Genomic DNA, 22,194 nt, shown 5'->3' on the forward strand with positions numbered 1-22,194 from the left:
ATTGGAACGAAAGCAGGTGCTCGCGGGTACCTGGGCCTCGCCTCTTAGTGCGGTCAGCCAGGCCAATCACGGCCACCGGCCGAACCACGTGGGGCCCCGCGGAGCCTATGGCGCGGCGGCCGGCCCGCCGGTCCGTGCTGGCTGTGGGTTCCCTCTGAGATCAGTGCGGAGCTGTCAAAGCGAGCAGGGGTGGCGCCGGGAGTGGGAACGCCGCACAGTGCCAAGTCCCCGGCTCCAGCTCCCGACTCCCGGCTCCCGGCTCCCGGTGCCCAATCCCGGGCCGCAGCCATGAACGGCGAGGAGCAGTACTACGCGGCCACGCAGCTTTACAAGGACCCATGCGCGTTCCAGCGAGGCCCCGCGCCGGAGTTCAGCTCAAGCCCCCCTGCGTGCCTGTACATGGGCCGCCAGCCCCCGCCGCCGCCGCCGCACCCGTTCCCTGGCGCCCTGGGCGCGCTGGAGCAGGGCAGCCCCCCGGACATCTCCCCGTACGAGGTGCCCCCCCTCGCCGACGACCCCGCGGTGGCGCACCTTCACCACCACCTCCCGGCTCAGCTCGCGCTCCCCCACCCGCCCGCCGGGCCCTTCCCGGAGGGAGCCGAGCCGGGTGTCCTGGATGAGCCCAACCGCGTCCAGCTGCCTTTCCCATGGATGAAGTCTACCAAAGCTCACGCGTGGAAAGGCCAGTGGGCAGGTAAGCCTGGCTCCCCACCCCTTTCTCCTTTCCGGTTCTCACCCGGCCGCCTTACCTCCAAGCGCTCCCCGGAGCCTTCTCTCTGTTCCCGGCACCTTGGATTATCCCGGGTCGGACTAAACTACATCAGGGAGCTACCGAGGCCATCCCTCACAGCAGTGCTTCTCTGGTCCAGTTTGAAGCATCTTTCCCACCCAGCTCTCCTGGGAGCGTAAACTCCTTCCTTCCCTATTCGCTGAGCCCATCTTCGCCCCAGTAGTCCGCGCTCCCAGCGCCATCCTTAGAGAGCCGAGGCTGAGTTCTGCTCAGGGCTTCGGACACTACAGATCCTCCTCGAGCAGGGGATCCGGGAACCCAGGACTCCTTGGTAGTGCACATCGAGGAAGCCGAGTAGGGACAAGGGTGCCTCGGACCCAGGCCCCAGATCGTCTTCGGAGCCCCGGAGCCCCTCACTTCCCGCGCTTCGTTAAGGAAGGGCAGGCATCTAGGGGCGCCAGGTAGGTGCAGAAAGGCAGGGAGGGAAAGGAAATTGCACCCAACCCCGCAGTGTCCGGCTGCCCTGGTTGGGGAAATAGGATAGGAGTAAAGAGGAAGGGGCTAGGGCAAGGCGGGGGCTCACCCCGAGGCTGAAGGCCGGCCTCTCAACGTCAGAGCCTGGCAGCTAGGAGAGCAATCTGAGAAGCGAATTCGTTTTTCACCAACCGAAAGCAATTGAAGCTGTCTCCCCCGCACCGCTTCCCAGGAAGTAATTTTTCAGGAGATGGGCGCTCCCTGCCTAGCTGGTGGGGAGACGAGAGGCCTGGTTCCTGCGGCCCTCCGCGCCGGCAGAGAACAGAAGGTATTTCCCGGAGCCGGGAGCCGGAGGCACGGAGTAGCCCCCGGGTCCTTCGCGGCCTCGCGCGAGCGGCGAGTTCCGGCGAGGCCTGTGTCGTCGCCGCTACTCACTGTCATCGCTGCCGTGCCTCAGCCACTTCTGGTCACACCTGCAGCGCAAATAGTTGCCTTTTCCTTTCAACTGGCAGCCGGGAGTAGGGGGAAACAGCTCGAGCCGGCGTCCCCCGGCCCACCCCGAAAATCCTCAGCGCCCATCTGCGGGGTCTGGCCAGCCCTGCCTGACACTGACCCCAGATGCAGCCAGGAGGGGCTTTGTGCGGGAGAGGGAGGGGGACCCCAGCTCGCCTGGGGTCCACGGGACTCTCTTTTTCCTAGTTCACTTTCTTGCTAAGGCGAAGGTCCTGAGGCAGGACGAGGGCTGAACTGCGCTGCAATCGTCCCTACCTCCAGCGAAACCCAGTTGACAGGGGCGCCAGAAGCTGCCGCGGCGCCTCTGCGAACTTATCCAGCTCGCGCGGCCCGGGCCAAAGGCCTTGAAGTCTCCGGAAATGCGGGGTTCTTAGGAGGCGGGAAGACAGTCCCTCGAACAAAGTGGGGGGCTCCCCGTCCTCACCCAGTTTTCTTCCAGGGCTGCCTCCCCTCCAGGCCTCTCTTCTGGCCTCCTAGGCCCTCGGAGCTCCTGCTTTGCCACCCTGGGCCTTCCTCAGGAAATGGGCGACATCAGGGTCCCGAAAGAGGATTTGTGAGGTGGAGTAACTTCCCTATCCCAACCCAAGCGGTGATACCTCTGCTCTGGAAGACTTGGGCTTAGGCTGACCCAAGAAGCCAGAAAGTAAAACCAGAAGGCAAATCAGCAGCCTTGGCGTGGGTTCGGGGACCCAAGGAGGGCGACACTCTCGGGCTCGAGTTGGCCCCAGGCCTTTGCTGGCGCCCTCTAACCCGCTGCATGCTCGACTCTCGGGAAAGGAGACCACCTCCCCTCTCTTCCCCTGGAAGCCGTCTGTGGGGCCGGCTGCTATCCCCGCGTTACTCTAGGGGAAACTTCGATGGGGCCAAAATTCAAAAATTGCAAACTCACCTGCCCCTGGGAAGAGCTAAGTGACAAAAGGGCTCTCACTGGCAGTACGAATCTGAATGCTAATGACAACAGAGGTTTTGAAAAACATTGACCCCCAAATGCTTCAGCAGCGCTGTCCAGCTGGCACCTAAACTGCCTCACCCTGCGCCTTGGGGAAGGGCCCAGGCTCGGCGCCCTTGACTTTTTCCCACCATCCTCAACCTCCATCCCTGCCGCGTCGCGCTGGGCAAAGTTCCCCCGGGAATAGTGCACCCCAGGCAGTCTCTCCCTGAGCAGTCTCTCGCAGGGACTTCACGAAGCCCGCAGCCTAAGGCAGGAACCCAGAGACATGTGGGTTTAATGTAAGAACTTTGGAGAGCCTTTCAAAATGTTTATTGAAGGTCCGTCTGGCTTCTCTCCCAGGCGTGGGATGCCAGGTAGATTCGGGGATGCCCCCAGGGAGTAGAACTCTCCCTGGACTAGGGTCTGAGCCTCTGCTTTAGCTTCTGGCCCCTCTTCTCGACCTGGGGGGAAACCCAGTAGTGTTCCATCGCGAAATTAACCCCGCCCCCAACACACACACTCGCCTTTCAATTCCTTAAGGCTTAGCCAACATTCACAGGAGAAATGTCCCCTTGCCTTTGCTCTAAGACAAGCCTCTCCCCGGAACTTTGGTGGAACTTCCCGCGCCAGCGTCCACAGCCTGGGTGCAGTCAGTATTTTCCACAGAAAAGAAAAGACTGGGACCTGGCTGAGCGAAGCGGCAAACAGTGAATGTGGGTCTCCAACTTCCTGGGCCAGGGCGTCCTGTTGCATCTTGGAGACACGAGAGGCTTGTTTCTGCACCACTACCCTCTCCTCCGTGGGGCTGTCGGTTCTGCAGCTGGGCTAGGGCCGCTGTGTCTCCCCTCAACACCTCGGAGGGCATTTGGGATCCAGGGCATAGAGTCTGGAGCTGCCAGAGTTCTGCTCTGGACAACGTGACCGCCAGAACAATATTCCTTCACTTCGCGGGCAGAAGTCCGGCTGAAGTTAAAACAATTATGGAGAATTTGCTGGCTCTCAGGTTGGGACTAATTACGATATAACTATAGAGAGAGGAAATACGTGGTCAGATATAACAAAATGTGTCACAGTCTCCATTAGCACAAAGATTTTCAAACTGCAGGTTGCACCCATTCGCAGGTCATAAAATCAATTTACTAGGTTGAGATTAGTATTTTTTAAACGAAATAGCAGATAATGGAGAAAAAAGTAGATAACATCATACGTGGTAAACGTTTGTTTTATGTCCTTAAGATTTGTCAGTATAACTGACCTACAGTGTCCGTGTGTGAACACAACGATCCGAAATGTATTTCTCACATTTGTGGGTCACCATCAGGAGGTTTTTTAAAGCCCTGGATTAAAGGCGTTTTATTGCTTTTGTAGGATCCAGCCGGTTTAACTATCTATTACATATATTTAAATCAACATCAGTCAGTTGATTAACACCGATTAAATGAGCGCATTCAAAGACCACTCATTGGCAGAGCCAAGCTTAGGCTCATGGCGAGAGCCGACCCGAGTTTGGTCTCCAATAAAAAGGCTTCCTTTACTAGGAAGGGCTTGAGTTACTAGGGAAGGGCTTCGCGCGCCTACACTAGGCGCTGAAATGGGATGTTGGGGCTTGGTGGCTCTGGCGGGAGCAACTGGTAGGGCTAGGGCTCCCTGGTCCCCCTTGAAGGGGTTGGGCTGCGTGGGTGGGGGCTATGCGGGGCTCCGGCGGCCACACTCACGCCCTGTGTCGCCCGCAGGCGGCGCCTACGCGGCGGAGCCGGAGGAGAACAAGCGGACGCGCACGGCCTACACGCGCGCACAGCTGCTAGAGCTGGAGAAGGAGTTCCTATTCAACAAGTACATCTCACGGCCGCGCCGGGTGGAGCTGGCTGTCATGTTGAACTTGACCGAGAGACACATCAAAATCTGGTTCCAAAACCGCCGCATGAAGTGGAAAAAGGAGGAGGACAAGAAGCGCGGCGGCGGGACAGCGGTCGGGGGTGGCGGGGTCGCGGAGCCTGAGCAGGACTGCGCGGTGACCTCCGGCGAGGAGCTTCTGGCGCTGCCGCCGCCGCCGCCCCCCGGAGGTGCTGTGCCGCCTGCTGCCCCCGTTGCCGCCCGAGAGGGCCGCCTGCCGCCTGGCCTTAGCGCGTCGCCACAGCCCTCCAGCGTCGCGCCTCGGCGGCCGCAGGAACCACGGTGAGAGGCAGGAGCTGCTCCTGGCTGAGCGGCTTCAACCACTCGCCGAGGAGGAGCAGAGGGCCTAGGAGGACCCCGGGCGTGGACCACCCGCCCTGGCAGTTGAATGGGGCGGCAATTGCGGGGCCCACCTTAGACCGAAGGGGAAAACCCGCTCTCTGTCAGGCGCATGTGCCAGTTGGGGCCCCGCGGGTAGATGCTGGCAGGCCTTCCGGAAGAAAAAGAGCCATTGGTTTCTGTAGTATTGGGGCCCTCACTTAGTGATACTGCATTGGCGTTGTTTGTGGCTGTTGCGCACATCCCTGCCCCCTGCCCGCCTACGGCACTCCACCCTGGGACCTGTTTAGAGAAGCCGACTCTTCAAAGACAATGGAAACTGTACCATACACATTGGAAGGCTCACTAACACACAGCGGGGAAGCTGGGCCGAGTGCCTTAATCTGCCCATAAAGCCATTCTTACTCGGGCGACCCCTTTAAGTTTAGAAATAATTGAAAGGAAATGTTTGAGTTTTCAAAGATCCGGTGAAATTGATGCCAGTGGAATACAGTGAGTCCTCCTCTTCCTCCTCCTCCTCCTCTTCCCCCTACCCTTCCTCCTCCTCCTCTTCTTTTCCCTCCTCTTCCTCTTCCTCCTGCTCTCCTTTCCTCCCCCTCCTCTTCCTCCTCCTCCTCTTCCCCTTCCTCTCCCTTCTCCTCTTCTTCTCCCTCCTGTTCCTCTTCCTCCTCTTCCTCCTGCTCTCCTTTCCTCCCCCTCCTCTTGCTCCTCTTCTTCCCCTTCCTCTTTCTCCTCCTCCTCTTCTTCTTCTCCCTCCTCTTCCTCTTCCTCCTGCTCTCCTTTCCTCCCCCTCTTCTTCCTCCTCCTCCTCTTCTTCCCCTTCCTCTCCCTTCTCCTCTTCTTATCCCTCCTCTTCCTCTTCTCTAGCTGCACACTTCACTACTGCACATCTTATAACTTGCACCCCTTTCTTCTGAGGAAGAGAACATCTTGCAAGGCAGGGCGAGCAGCGGCAGGGCTGGCTTAGGAGCAGTGCAAGAGTCCCTGTGCCCCAGTTCCACACTGCTGGCAGGGAAGGCAAGGGGGGACAGGCCTGGATCTGGGGGTGAGGGAGAAAGATGGACCCCTGGGTGACCACTAAACCAAAGATATTCGGAACTTTCTATTTAGGATGTGGATGTAATTCCTGTTCTGAGGTAGAGGCTGTGCTGAAGACAAGCACAGTGGCCTGGTGCGCCTTGGAAACCAACAACTATTCACGAGCCAGTATGACCTTCACGTCTTTAGAAATTATGAAAACGTATGTGATTGGAGTGTTTGGAAAACCAGTTATCTTATTTAACATTTTAAAAATTACCTAACAGTTATTTACTAACAGGTCTGTGCATCCCAGGTCTGTCTTCTTTTCAAGGTCTGGGCCTTGTGCTCAGGTTATGTTTGTGGGAAATGCTTAATAAATACGGATAATATGGGAAGAGATGAAAACTGATTCTCCTCACTTTGTTTCAAACCTTTCTGGCAGTGGGATGATTCGAATTCACTTTTAAAATTAAATTAGCGTGTTTTGTTTTGTTTTGTTTTTGTTTTTGTTTTTGTTTGAGAGGGTCTCATTCTGTCGTTCCCGGGTTCCTCTTTTTTTCAGGGATTCTCCTACCTCAGCCTCCTGAGTAGCTGGGACTACAGGCTCACACCACCACGCCCGGCTAATTTTTGTACTTTTAGTAGAGACAGGGTTTTGCCATGATGGCCAGGCTGATCAGCGTCTATTTTTTTCGGTACTAATCAGGGAAAATCAGGTAATTAAGAAATAGTGCACTTGAGTTTTAGTTGGAGCACCCTGTGAGGGGATGAATATCCAGTTTTGTTTTATTTTTAATTTAAGAATATCTTCTCAAGATGGCTTTCTCAGATAATAGAGACTAGAGGGTGGGAGACAGCTCGGAGTACTGCTGGCTAATACTGCATCCTGGCAGAACCAAGCGCCGCCCACCTGACGCCTCAGTGCTGCGGGTGGTGAAACCCGCCGCTGGCTCCCACCATGGTCAGGTCTCCTCTTTCCTCCCAAAGCTGAGGACGCAGGCGAGGCCGTTTTCCGTGACCCTTCCAAAAGAAGCGTTGTTTTGGATGAGTCTCTGTCCCCGGAGGCCGAGGGCCAAAAGTGTCTTATGTTAGAGGCAAAGATGCCCGGATTTAGAGGGCTTCCAACCCCTAGGACCACTCTGCTCTTCCCTGCAGGAAGCTCTCAGATGGGCGCCTTAGCCCGGTGGTGCACCTGACGGCCCTCTCCGGCGCTCCCTGTGTTCAGTACCAGTACCTCACTCCCAGGAGTCGCTGCTTTTCTTTTACTTTTTGCAAAGATAGACGCTGTTTGTTGTTGCCGTTTTGTTTTGTTTTATTGGAGAGAGATATCGAGTCCCTCGGGATAAAGTTAAGTCCCTTGGATCAGAAAGCGGAACTTGCGCATCCTTGAGAGTGCTCTTTCCTGGCGATTCTCCACACCCGCCTGGGCTTCAGGGTGGGGCAAATCTGCGCTCGCATCCCTGGTCCCTCAAATATTGGCCCAGCCCGAAGTCCTGATAAAATGATTCGAACTCTCAGTGACTCAGTTTCCTCATCCAGAAAGTGGAGGGAAATACTACTTCATGGAGTTGCTGTGAGGTTTAAACCAAGAAATACATGTAAAATGCTAATTCGGCATCTAGGAATCCCTCCACAAATAGTAGCTATTGTTTTAGGCTGTCATCTTCGTTGTCAGAGGCAATCGGGAGCTGCTGTTGTGGAGTTTCTAAAGTTCCCCACCAGTCCCCAGGCAGCCCCTCTCCTCTGGCAAACCCCCACACTGTCGCTGTTGATATGAGTTTTATTCCTCTACCCACTGATCTTTGCCGAACACTGCCTAGTTTCAGGACGCCCTTCCTCATAAATAAACTCCCTAGGTTTTCCACAGCAAACTTCACCAGGCAAAGAACTGAAGCTCCGCCGACCAGTTAGTTGGTGGAGGCGCAGAAACTTGTCCTCGGGCCCCACGCAGAAGCCGCCGCCCTCTCCGAGGCTCCAGCCCCGACTTTGCTCTGCGAATTGGGCCAGCCGCCGCTTGTCCGCGAGGCCCGAGAGTTCGCCAAGGAGAGGAGAAGAGGCACAGGCTGCCTGAGACTGGTCTTCGGGCAGCCGAGGGCGCTGGATGACTCGGGCAGGCGTGTGGCCTCCGACTGACCAGGGTTGGGCCCGGGATCAGAGCTTTGCTTGGAAGTTCTCTGGGTGGCAGAGACTCGGGCAACCGGAGCCTGTGCCTCCCGCGGGGAAGAGCTCGGACTCCGGAGGTCGCGCCGCCTTGGGCTTGAATTCAGTCCTTCCTTACTACTTGTGGCTGTGCTTACATCATTTAACTCTCCATTTCCTCGTCTATACAGTGGGCTCATAAGGAGGCGGTAAGGAGATGATGATGTCTTTGAAGAGTTTAGGACAGGACCTGATGTCTCCCGTACGCCTGGTGGGGAGACACCTGGTGAGGGGGTTGGCGTCTCCCATACGCCTGGTGGGGGGGTGGCGGAGGTGATGCGTTGTTAACAGGAGAAACCGACCTTCCAGGGAGGCCCAGGGAGGCAGCGGAGAGCGAAGTCCCGCTCGGTGGAGAGACCTCGAGGAGAGTACGGGGAGAGGAATGAATGCCGCGGAGCGCCCCTCTGGGCTCCACCCGAGCCTCGGAGGCGGGACGGTGGGCTCCGTCCCGATCCCTTAGGCAGCTGGACCGATACCTCCTGGATCAGACCCCACAGGGAGACTCGCGTGGGGCCCGATATTTGTAGTTCAAACTCTGAGCGGCCACCCTCAGCCAACTGGCCAGTGGATGCGAATCGTGGGCCCTGAGGGGCGAGGGCGCTCGGAACTGCATGCCTGTGCAGGGTGCCGGGCTCTCCAGAGTGAGGGGGCCGTAAGGAGGTCTCCAAGGAAGCCGAAAAAAGCAGCCAGTTGGGCTTCAGAAAGACTTTTCTGCAAAGGAAGTGATCTGGTCCCAGAACTCCAGGGTTGACCCCAGTACCTGACTTCTCCGGGAGCTGTCAGCTTCCCTCTGTTCTTCGGGCTTGGCGCGCTCCTTTCATAATGGACAGACACCAGTGGCCTTCAAAAGGTCTGGGGTGCGGGAACGGAGGAAGTGGACTTGGGTGCAGAGGAAGAGCAGAACTCCTGCCAACGCTGAACGCAGTTAGCCCTGCGCAAGTGCCCGCTGGCTCGGCATATGCGCTCCAGAGCCGGCAGGACAGCCCGGCCCTGCTCACCCCGAGGAGAAATCCAACAGCGCAGCCTCCTGCACCTCCTTGCCCCAGAGACGGTCCGAGCTGGAGCCACAAGCTCTCCATTCCTCTTGGAATCTTCAACCCCAAGGTAAGGTAAGTTCACCGAGCGCCGCCCAGCGATGCGCGCGATCGAGGGGGGAGACTACCGAGCGCTCCGTGCGCTCCGTGCGCGATCGGTGGGGGGAGACTCTACCGAGCGCTCCGTGCGCGCCCCCATCTCTCAGATCGTGTTCCTGGCTCTGTCGAAGCCGCTGAATCCCGCGATTCGGGAAATCCGGCACTTGTTTCTCACCATACACCATCAAGTGGAAATCATCGAAAATGGGAACCTGGGTGCAGTATCTGGGAGAGCACGCTTGTTCAGAGGGGCCTGAGCAATGGGACTTCCTCCAGGTCCCTCTGTTTCCTGCCGGCGTAGGGGACTCGTAGTGTCGGATCGCATAGCTCCAAAAAATAGTGCATGGGAAACAAACAAAAAACACCTCTCATTTTCTTCCGCAATATAGTTTTTCCTGTAGGTGGGCTAACATAGTACTTGAAGAAGTTCTCACCTTGAAAAGCTAAATCCATACCATACAATATCTGAGAGATGGTAATGATTTCGGGTCATGCATATTGTTTTTAACAGAGCTGATGTCCATAAATAACTTGCTCTTCGCTCCAGTACTGGGGCGTGAACGCATTCAGCAACTTATGTTGGATTCCTGCTTTGTTGCTGCACGCAGCAAGCCTCACAGTTCTTGCCCTGGAAGCACTCACAGTTTTTACAAGACAAATCACATCTTCCCACTTGATGTTCAACACCGTCATGGAGATTGAATTGATTATCAGTGACTGAATTTACCAGAGTAAATAGAAGTCACTATGATTCCCCAAAATGAATGCTCCTTTTGAACAAGGGCTGTTTTCATTTCTTAATTTTGGCCTCCTTAGTCTAGCGCTGCCACCCTCTCCATATCCTCTCCTTCAACCAGTTCAGTTCGATGCATGTAAGTTTGACTGAAATTTAAGTATTGTACTTTCCTTTTCAAATTGGTGAAATCTACCTGTTCTATTTCCACTTCCCCACCACTCATTCTCTCTCTCATTCTCTCTCTCTGTCTCTCTCTCTCTCTGTCTGCTCTCTCCCTCTCTCTGTAGGTGTGGTTTGTGTCTGAGGGTGAGTGTCCCCATCTTTGTGTTTCTGAGGATGCCTGTGTAACCTATGTGCCTATGTGTGTTTGTGCGCATGGGTTTAGGGTGGTCTTATGTGGGTTGCCATGATGATAATGATCAGGTGTATCTAGGGACCAAGGAAACCTTCCTATATACTTTTTATTTTATGGTGTATTTATTTTCTTGTTTATTTATTTTGGGGACGGAGTCTTACTCTGCCGCTTAGGCTGGAGTGCAGTGGCGTGATCTCGGGTCACTACAACCTCCACTTCCCAGGTTTAAGTGATTCTCCTGCCTCAGCTTCCCGGGTAGCTGGGATTACAGGCACCAGCCTCCATGCCTGGTGAATTTTTGTATTTTAGTACAGATGGGGTTTCGACACATTGGCCAGGCTGGTCTTGAACTCCTGACCTCAAGTGATCCACCCACCTTGGCCTCCCAAAGTGCTTGGATTACAGCACAGCCATCTCACAGGTGTCTGATGACATTGCTGATGATGAAAACTGTCCGCTCAGGTTACTGTCTCAATTCTTCGGGTTGGCACAACGTTAGAAGGCAAGAAGCGCCGTCTTTAGAATAACACAAAGTTGAAACTTTGGTAGAAGCTGACAGATTGCTAAAGTACTACCATAAGGAACTTTAAAATCTTCTCTTTCTAAAAAAGAAGTTCACAACTAAGGTATTTCATGACTTCAACAAATTTACCTATAAAGCCTCCTGAAAATTAAGTAGTTGCAAATGTCAGAAGAAGGAAGTTCTGGGTTGATATTGAATCAAGCTTTACTCCAACCCAGCTCTAACAGGCTAGATGTGGGAACAATAAACTTAATGGGAAACTGAGGCAGGGCAGTAGGAAGCAGAAGGCCTCCTTGCAAAAGAAATGGGAATGATGCATCCTCTTATCTGGCAGCCAGCCATCAAGAAATTGCTTCCCATGGTCAGCTTGAGCAGTGGGAAGAGACTGGCAGGAAACACTGGGTAGGAAGGGGAGGTCAAGGTCTGCAGATAATAGCAGCTAAAAATGGGTGATTTCAGAGTGAAAGTGGCTGGCTGAAAGGGATGAGGCTCATAGGCTACCTAGTGATAACCTGTCAATGCCAGATTCCCATATTAAAGTATGGTATATTTACACATCTGTAAGATGGAATGAGCATGATAAAATTATATTCCTTCCAGGTGCGGTGGCTCATGCCTGTAATCCCAGCACTTTGGGAGGCCAAGGTGGGCAGATCACCTGAGGTCAGGAGCTCGAGACCAACATGACCAACACAGAGAAACTCTGTCTCTACTAAAAATGCAAAATTAGCCAGGCATGGTGATGCATGCCTGTAATCCCAGCTGCTCAAGAGGCTGAGGCTGGAGAATCGCTTGAACCTGGGAGGCAGAGGTTGCAGTGAGCCAAGATTGTGCCATTGCACTCCAGCCTGGGCTACAAGAGTGAAACTCTGCCTCAAAAAATAAATAAATAAATTATAGTCCTGATGTTTCATTAAAATTATTTCCTCTGTAAATGAGATCCCATGGCTTTTGAAAGCATAAATAGCTCTAACTTTAAGCAGTATTTTATCATTCAACTTCAAGTTGAACACCTTGGAGTTGTTTCCTGAACATAGAGCATATAGAAACCTTAAATATATGCCATATCATCAGCATCAGTATTCAAGATTCTTGTCTACATTGTGGAATACTCTGAAATCTCACTTCTAATGATAATTACACATCTAAAAAGTGTAAAGAACCTGATCTGATCACCACACATAATATGGAGTAAAACATCACTATGTACCCCATGTATATGTACAAGCACCACTTGTCAATTTAAAAAAATTTGTGTGTAACAATATTTTTGCTGTTAATTATTTACATCATTGAATAAGTTCTATCTCTCCTCTTTCAGAATTCTCAATGAGCCTGATTTCCAAAAGGTATGACATTTTGAAAAGTCATTTCTCTTATTTACATGTGCTCTTAGAAAATTCAGAAGTTCCACACTTCTAAATCTGTCTGGAAATACTGCTAATTTGAAATCGACATATTACATGGAATTATTTCCACTTCATAGTTCTAGAAACAAACAAACAAACAAAAAATGTACAAAATAAGGCTGGGCGCGGTGGCTCATGCCTATAATCCCAGAACTTTGGGAGGCCGAGGTGGGTGGATCACAAGGTCAGGAGATCGAGACCAGCCTGGCCAATATGGTGAAACCCGGAAACCCTGTCTCTACTAAAAATACAAAAATTAGCCAGGCCTAGTGGCAGGTGCCTATAGTCCCAGCTACTTGGGAGGCTGAGGCAGGAGAATTGCTTGAACCTGGGAGGCAGAGGTTGCAGTGAGCCAAGATCATGTCACTGCACTCCGGCCTGGGCCACAGATCGAGACTCCATCTCAAAAAACAAAAGAAAAGTACAAAATAGAGTTGGGCAAGGTGGCTCATGCCTGTAATCCTAGCACTTTGAAAGGTTGAGGAGACAGGATTGCTTGAGCTTAGTTTAGGACTATGATTGTAGTGAGCTATGATTGTGCCAATGCACTCCAGCTTGGGTGACAGAGCAATACCTTGTCTCTAAATAAAGCATTTTTAAATGTTCAAAATAATCTCTAAGAAATAAACAATTGGCCAGCACGGTGGCTAATGCCTGTAATCCCAGCACTTTGGGAGGCCAAGGTGGGCGGATCACTTGAGGTCAGGAGTTTGGGACCAGCCTGAGCAACATGGTGAAACCCTGTCTCCACTAAAAACACAAAAATCAGTCAGGCATGGTGGCGAGCACCTGTAGTCCCTGCTAGTAGGGAGGCTGAGGCAGGAGAATCGCTTGAACCCGGAGAGGTTGCAGTGAGCCGAAATCATACCACTGCACTCCAGCCTGGGCAACAAGAGTGACACTCCATCTCAAAAAATAATAAATAAATTAATTAATTAATTAATTAATTAATTAATATTATATAATTGGATTTATTGCAATCAATGAATGTGTGGTTTATTTTTATTTAATATTGAAAGACTATGTTTCTAGGCCAGAAGGACAGGAGAGTGGATAATTTCTCCTGTGGATGATTGGGCCTTTCCACAGAAACACAAACAGAGATTGTATAAAGCACAAGCCATTGTTCATGCTACCCTTTGTCCTCCAGTCCCATGGAGGAGAAAAGGAACAATCCCTGGTCAAATGTGCAAATTGAAAGTGCTGTTTCTCACTACCTTGGGCGGGGTTTAGCTTCCGGTTTTGTGTTCCCTATTTACTGCCCTTCGAACTAGGGCAAATAACTTGATCCATTTGAGCTTGTCTACTCCCCTGTGAATTAGGGATAATCCCATCTCATGTGACTATTGTGAGAGTTAAGTAAGATAAGGTATGTGAAGAGCACATACTTGGGTGAGTGGAAACCTTTATTTTTATTTATTAGGTACAAGGTCTCACTCTGTTGCCCAGGCTTGAGTGCAGTGGTGTGGTCCTATGATCTCACTGTAGCCTCAAACTCCTGGGCTCAAAGCAATCTTCCCACCTCAGCCCCACAAGTAGCTGAGACTACAGGCACGTGCCACCAAGCCCAGCTTTTTACATTTTTTTTTTAGACATAGGGGTCTTGCTAAGTTACCCAGGCTAGTCTCAAACTCCTGGGCTTGAGCAATCCCCTTGCCTTGGCCTCCTGTGGCTGGGATTGCAGGTGAGAGCCACCTCACCTGGCTGAGTGCCACCTCACCTGGCTGAGTGTAGCCCTTTAGAAGGATGTGGTTTTTCCAGAAGCTGAGGTCTTTCTTGCCCTACTAAATCACAGACAGCTCTTTGCTCGGTGGACCTCAGGGGAGACAACAACTGCCACACCAATTGGATGTATGCCCTTTTCCCTGGAGCCCTGGAGTCCTCCCTTGGATGGGGACAGCTAGGTCTTGTCCTGGCTCTTCAGAAGAGAATTTCTGGACTGCAAAGTCACATTGAAGTTGACCAGGTATGAGCAAAAATAAGCCACCACTGTATAAAGCAGAGAGGCAAAAGCCAGCTGTATTGACTGAAGTCACACGTCAAACAGCATTGATACCGACATGCAACTAGCTTTACTTGTAAGGCACAAGCGTTTCAGCCAATTTAAGGATAGTCAGATGACCAAAGGTAGAAAGTCTCTTGACAAAGTAGAATTTTTTTAGGGATCTCTAGCCGCCCGCTCAAAGAATAGGAGCTTGTTCCAAGACCTTCTTAATAAGTCATTTCCCTAGATGTTACTATATTGATTAGTATTAATATATATTATATATAATTTATATATAATATATAATATATATTATGTATAATATAATATATATTATACATTATATAATATATATTATGTGTAATATATTGTACATATAATATATGTTATATATTTTCAAAAAGTAGGTTGCAACTGATTAGTCAATAAAGTCAATTTAGCCAGGCTCAGTGGTTCACACCTGTAATCCCAGTACTTTGGGATGCCGAGGCACTTAAGGTCAGGAGTTCGAGACTAGCCTTGCCAACATGGTGAAACCCCGTTTCTACAAAAAATACAAAAAAAATTACCTGGGCGTAGTGGTACGCACCTGTAATCCCAGATACTCAGTAGGCTGAGACAGGAGAATTGCTTGAAACCGGGAGGTGAAGGTTGCAGTGAGCCAAGATCACTCCAGCCTAGGCAACAGAGGGAGACTCCATCTCAAAAAAAAAAAAAAAAAAAAAAGTCAATTTAGTGGGTTGTTACCAGATTTTTATTTTTTATATATATATATTTATTATATATATAAAATATATATATGAAACCCAAGATGTTTTGACATTTTATTCTGCCATCCCTAAGTGTTGTGGACCTCCCTAGTCCCTTAGAGCACTCCAGCCAATACGCTTACTTTCTCAGCAGCAGGGGAGAAGAGACAAATCAGAAGGATATGCATCTATGGTAGACAGAATAATGGTCCCTGAAAAGTTGAAAGGTATCTACATTGCAATTCCAGAAACCTGTGTCTATGTTCCCTTACAGGGCAAAAGGGATTTTTACAGATGTAATTAGATTAGGTACTTAAAATAAACAGATTATTCTAGATTAACCTTGTAGGCCCAATCTAATCATACAAGTCCTTGAAAGCAAATAACTTTCTCTAGCTAGAATTCAAGAGGTACAGCAAGAAGAAAAGTTGAAGAGATTCCAAATATGAGGAGGCTTTACTGAGCCATTGCTGCCTCTGAGATGAGGGGGTCTATTGACAAGGACCCAAGAGAGGCTGGTAGGAGCTAACCACCACCCCCAGGTGACAGCCAGCAAGGAAACTGGGGGCAGCTACAAGGACCTGGCCTCTCCAACACTGGACCAGAGAAACTGCTGAGAGCCAAGGGGGACTTTGATGGACAGAAACAGTGAAATAATAAATTTAATAACCCTAGAAGAAAACATAGGCAATACCATTCAAGACATAGGCATGAGCAAGGACTTCATGACTAAAACACCAAAAGCAATGGCAACAAAAACCAAAATAGACAAATGGGATCTAATTGAACTAAAGAGCTTCTGCACAGCAAAAGAAACTACCATCAGAGTGAAAAGGCAGCCTACAGAATGGGAGAAAATTTTTGCAATTACTCATCTGACAAAGGGCTAATATCCAGAATCTATAAAGAAATTAAACAAATTTACAAGAAAAAAACTAACAACCCCATTAAAAAGTGGGCAAAGGATATGAACAGACACTTCTCAAAAGAAGACATTTATGCAGCCAACAGACACTTGAAAAAATGCTCATCATCACTGGTCATCAGAGAAATGCAAATCAAAACCACAATGAGATACCATCTCACACCAGTTAGAATGGCGATCATTAAAAGGTCAGGAAACAACAGATGCTGGAGAGAATGAGGATAAATAGGAACATTTTTACACTGTTGGTGGGAGTGTAAATTAGTTCAACCATTGTGGAAGACAGTGTGGCCATTCCTCAAGGATCTAGAACTAGAAATACCGTTTGACTCAACTGGGGTATTACTGGGTATATACCCAAAGGATTATAAATAATGCTACTATAAAGACACGTGCTCACGTATGTTTATTGCAGCACTATTCACAATAGCAAAGACTTGGAACCAACCCAAACGTCCATCAATGATAGACTGGATTAAGAAAATGTGGCACATATACACCATGGAATACTATGCAGCCATAAAAAAGGATGAGTTCATGTCCTTTGCCGGGACATGGATGAAACTGGAAACCATCATTCTCAGCAAACTATCACAAGGACAGAAAACCAAACACCACATATTCTCACTCATAGGTGGGAATTGAACAATGAGAACACTTGGACACAGGGTGGGGCACATCATACACTGGGGCCTGTCGGGGGGTGGGGGGCTGGGGGAGGGATAGCATTGGGAGAAGTATCTAATGTAAATGACAAGTTGATGGGTGCAGCAAACCAACATGGCACATGTATACCTATGTAACAAACTTGCACATTGTGCACATGTACCCTAGAACTTAAAGTATAATAATAAAATAAAAATGAAAAAATAAATTTCATGTTGTGTTTAGCTGCTGCATTTGTGGTGATTTGTAATTGCAGCAATTGAAAATGAATATAATTTCCTTTACTTGAATGACACTTTCGGAAGTTACACCATGCCTGCTTACACCTCATTCACAGAACTTAGCTGCATGAAAATATCTAGCTGCACAGCAGGTGGGAAAGTGTAGCCTTTATTCTGGACAACCATTTGTCTAATGAAAAATGGGAGGAAGCACATCACTAAAAAGGGAAGGGTCCAGTGGATACTGGGGACAACTAGCAGCCTCCATGACAGTTACCAAGGATCTGTATAAAAAATTGTCCTAATAGGCAGGGCATGGTGGCTCACGCCTGTAATCCCAGCACTTTGGGAGGCCAAGGTGGGCAGATCACTTGAGGTCAGAAATTTGAGACCAGCCTGGCCAACATGGTGAAACCCCATCTCTACTAAAAATACAAAATTAGCCGGGCGTGGTGGCACATGCCTGTAATCCCAACTACTTGGGAGGCTGAGGCGGGAGAATCACTTGAACCCGGGAGGCAGAGGTTGCGATGAGCCGAGATCGCACCATTATACTCCAGCCTGGGTGACAGAGAAGGACCCCATCTTAAAAGAAAAAAAAAATTGTCATAATAATCTGGTGTTCTCAGAAAAGCCACAGATGAAAACAATACTCATTATGATACAACAGCCATAAGAGAAGCCTATGTCCTGGAATTTAATTCTAGAAGGAAGTTTGTTCAGACAAACTTGTGTGCTTTCATCAAACAATGTGCATTATACAACATCCAGTGTTAGCCTTGTCTATCAGACAACTCTGAACTAAAATTAGTATTCAATTAACACTCAACTATGTGTCTCATCCTAGCATGGGCTATTGAGGAAGGCTGAGATTTTCAATCAATTGAATTGATTGAATTCAATTCAATCAATGAATTGAAATGAAATGATTTCAATTCATTTCCATTCAATGTTTCAATGGAAACATTGGCTTCCAGTTCTGCATTGACCATTCATTCATGCCCCTTCTGAACTAGGGCAAATGACTTAGTATCTTTGACCCTCTATTTTTCTTATTAGTCAATTGGGAGAAATAGCAACTTCATAAGACTGTTGTGAGGGTTAAATAAGGTATGCGAAAGGTACTTTTTGAGATGAAAAAGAGCCCTATACATGTATTTATAGAATTAAAACATATAACATTTATATGAAATGTATAAAACATTGGATCTTCCCTTCCTCTAAGTCAGTGTTTTTCAAACAGTAGGTTGCAACTGATTAGTCAATGAAGTCAACTTAGTGGGTTATTACCAGATTTTTTTAAGTTAGATAAAACATAATAGAAAATATCAGAGTGCATTATGCACAGTGAGGATAAAGATTGCTTCATGTAACTTTTTTTAGTTATACATGTATATGCCTAACAGATCAAAATATAAAATATATTTTGACATTGTAACTTTGTTAGAAAGTTTTCAAAACACTGCTTTAAAAACACTGCTTGGAATGGTATGATCTTCATTTTATCTGTGTTAAACATTTGGTTTTTTGTTTTGTTTTGTTTTTAGTGCTCTATTCATCATGTGCTTTTATTAGAAACCAACTCACATCTATTTTGGAGAGAGAAAGTTGAGCTAGGAGAGAGAGACTGAGGGCCAGGGTAAAACTCATGTTAAATACTTTTCAAACAAGGTATAATTGTTAAACTTTTTTTTTTTTTTTTTTTTTTTTTTTTGAGACAGAATCTCACTCTGTCACCTAGGCTGGAGTGCAGTGGTGCAATCTCAGCTCACTGCAGCCTCTGCCTCCCGGGTTCAAGTGATTCTCCTGCCTCAGCCTCCCTAATAGCTGGGACTACAGGCAGACGCCACCGCGCCCAGCTAATTTTTTGTATTTTCAGTAGAGACGGGGTTTCACCATGTTAGCCAGGATGGTCTCAATCTTCTGACCTTGTGATCTGCCTGCCTGGGCCTCCCAAAGTGCTGGATTACAGGCGTGAGCTACCGTGCCCAGCCTGATTGTTAAACTCTTAATCTCAGCCTCAGAGTCAGTCTTCCACTCTTTGTGATGCTGGAGGTGGGCTGAGGCGCTGAAAATGACATTCTCCTTTGGCAACGGGCTATTGGTCAGGCTCTGCTACTCAGCACGGGCCAGGAGGGAGGCTTCAAGGTGCAAGGCCAGTGGAAGAACTTGTTTCTTCCTTTCTGCTTCCAGTTCGCTTCAGTTGCGAGCCAGGCCATGCTTCTCCCGATAGTGGCAATTTATTCCATTAGCAGTAGTTTATTCTGGTTTGCAGTTTCTTCAGAATTGGCACCACCTCAAAGATATCAACACCAGTTGGCCAGCAACCCCTTCTCAGGGGTGTGAGTCCCAGCTCTGTGGAGCCCCTCCTTCAAGCTTCTCCATTTTCATATTTACAACCTCTTTATTTTGTTGCCTCAGCCCTGGGGGCTGGTAGCTGCATTTTGCAATTACTCCCTGATGCCTTAGTGCAAGCTTGTCCGATCCCTGGCCATGGCCACATGTGGCCCGGGACAGCTTTGGATGTGGCCCAATACAAATTCGTAACTTTCTTATAACATTATGAGATTTTTTTGCAATTTTCTTTTTTAATTCATCAGCTTCATTAGTGTTAGTGTGTTTTATGTGTGGCCTGGGACAATTATTCTTTCTGTAATGTGGCCCAGGGAAGTCAAAAGATTGGACACCACTGCCTTAGTGCCTCTGACTGGAAGGGCCTACCAGCTTATACTTCCTGTGTTTGCCTGCCTGCCTTTTTTTCTTCCGTCTTGCCTTCTCTTAAAATGTACTGAGTGGGGAGCCGCAGTGGCTCAGGCCTGTTGTCCTGGCGCATAAGGAGGCAAGGCTAGGCGTTCCAGGCCAGCCTGGGCAACATAGAAAACTCTCATCTATATAACAAAAAAATGATAATAATAAAATGTACTGAGTAACTGTACTAGGATCCGGACTGGGCTCTGGGTCCTCTGTAAAGTCTGTTAGCACACAACCATGGAACCAACGAGTTTCATGTTCTCCGTGAAACTTCCCAAACGTCCCAAGTACCCCTCTGTGGTGTCTACCTTCTAAGATAGCCCCCAATAAATTGTGCCTTTTGGTTTCCCCGCCTTTATGTCCTCCCCTCCCACAGTGAATCTGGGCTGAGCCTATGACTCACTTTAACCAGTAAACTGCAGCAAAACTGATGCTGTGCCCCTTCCGGGCCTGACATCTTTTTTTTTCTTTTTTTGACAGAAGGTCTCATTCTGTTGCCCAGGCTAGAGTGCAGCGGTGCAATCACAGTTCACTGAAGCCTTGACCTCCCTGGCTCAAGTGATCCTCTTATGTCAGCCTCCCAAGTAGCTGGGACTGCAGGCACACACCAACATGCCCAGCTAATTTTTTTTCTTTTTTTGTTGAGACAGGTTCTCACTATGTTGCCTAGACTGGTCTCAAACTCCTGAGCTCCAGCAATCCACCTGCCTTGGCCTTTCAAAGTGTTGGCATTACAGGCAAGAGTCACTATGCCCAGCCTGAGCCTAAAATCAAAGAAGGCCTCATATCTTCCACATTTGTGCTTTGGGAATCCTGGACCATCACGTTAAAAAAATTTTTAAAACCCAGCTGCCTTGCTGGAGAGACTATATCACGATGTCCTCACAGGAAGATACTGCATGGAGAAAAGAAACCCCGGGAACACCTGAGAAGAGAGGCCCAGGCATCCCAGTATCTCATCCCAGCATCTCATCACAGCTCTAGCCATCATCTGACTGCAATGATATGAAGCCAGCAAAAGAACTGCCCAGCTGAACCCAGTTAATCTACAAAATGTGAGAGATAATTAACCCCTAAGTTTTGGAGGTAGTTTGCTGTGCAGTAATAGATAACTGAAATGCCCCTTCCCCGTTCTATGTTCTTACTCTTTAATCCCATAGCACCTTGTCCCTTTGTACCTCTATTATATTCCTACTCAAGTTGCATTGTCTGTCTCCCCTAAGAGATGGTAAGTTTCTAAAGGGTGGTGATTGCATCTTTATTTATTTTATCAGAAAAAGTTCAGTATAGAAAACAGAAACCACTCAAGGCATTTCAAGCAAAAGGAGATTAGGTATTTACAAGATTATTCAAAGGCACAGCACTAGGTTTTTGGCTTCAAGGTCATATCACCATGGTTGTAATGCATAGGTCTAAAAACTGCTGCTACTACCACAGCTCTACCCTATATCCAAGAAAATGATGTCCAGACAGTGGAATGTGGATTTGGCCATGCAAATACATCTGCCAGAACCAGCCAGCCACTATGACAAGAACAATGACTTCTGTCTTCTTTCTGTCCTCCGGATATTGCATGAATTCATCTAATTGACAGAACCCTCATTGCACCTAGAAGTCTTGCTGCTAAAAGTTCTGGAAAAGCCAGGCATGGCAGCATACACCAGTAGTTCCAGCTACTCAGGAGGCTGAGGCAGGAGGATAACTGGAATCCAGGAGTTTGAGGCCATAGTGAGCTATGATCACACCACTACACTTCAGCCTGGGCAACATAGGGAGAACCTGTCTCAAAAAAGGGGAGAATATAGATGGAGTTAGAAATGGATGATAAGGGCCAATTAACAGCATGTAGTGCATTTCTGAATCCCTAGCCCTAACACAAGCTCTGATAAGTAGAAAGTCTGATAGGCCTATTGAATGAATTGATGAATGTACAAATTAATTTGTTATCCATCAGGCAGTGTAGCATGCAATTATAGTCCCCTCCTATGCTAAATGCTAGGAAGACAAAAGTGAATAAATGGTATTCCCAAAAAGCAAAATCCAGGGGTAGAGCTGAGTTGTGAGAGGAGTGGAATACAAATATGAATTTTGTAAGGTTCTCAGTGTTATCTGTGGAGCCCTCATCTTTCACTCTCTCATGAAAGTAAATAGGCAAATACAGAATCCATTTCAGATGTTAACCTCTTCAACATGTTTTGCAAATGTAAGTTGTTTCTCCCGGAAACAATAAGGCTGTTTTTCCAAGGTCAGCCCTGTAGCTAAGTGAAGTAAGCATTCCTAAAGCATATGTAAAGAAAAGAACTCAGACACAGTCTACATGCTTGAGAATAGACACAACTAAGGCCATCTTGACAGGTAAATTCTATGGCTTCCCCTTGCTATTCACACATACTATTTATTTCTCCCAGCTATTACTTAAAGCACCACATAGCTCTCAATCCTCAGTGATGAGAAAAAGTGGAATAGAGACCAGAAATAGGAACTGGAGAGTCCAGTGTTCTTTACTTAGGCCAGCAATTAACTTGTAAAGGCTGTTACAATCTCGTTTTCAGCTGTATTAGTTTTGCCATTTACAAAATACAGGCATTATGTAAATAACCAAACAATGCTGATAAAGTGCTGAGTCCTCATCACTACGGTTAT

At 48.5% G+C, this 22,194-nt stretch overlaps 1 protein-coding gene across 1 annotated transcript; it reads left to right on the forward strand.

Moving 5' to 3' along the window:
• Nucleotides 1-288: 288 nt before the first annotated feature.
• Nucleotides 289-6,294, forward strand: PDX1 (pancreatic and duodenal homeobox 1). The gene is made up of 2 exons (XM_054446507.2): nucleotides 289-694; nucleotides 4,382-6,294. The coding sequence occupies exons 1-2, from the start codon at nucleotides 289-291 to the stop codon at nucleotides 4,825-4,827; spliced, it is 852 nt and encodes a 283-aa protein (XP_054302482.1). The 3' UTR covers nucleotides 4,828-6,294.
• The last annotated feature ends 15,900 nt before the right edge of the window (nucleotides 6,295-22,194 follow it).

The sequence above is a fragment of the Pongo pygmaeus genome, chromosome 14 (genome assembly GCF_028885625.2).
Source record: "Pongo pygmaeus isolate AG05252 chromosome 14, NHGRI_mPonPyg2-v2.0_pri, whole genome shotgun sequence".
NCBI classification, from domain to species: domain Eukaryota; kingdom Metazoa; phylum Chordata; class Mammalia; order Primates; family Hominidae; genus Pongo; species Pongo pygmaeus.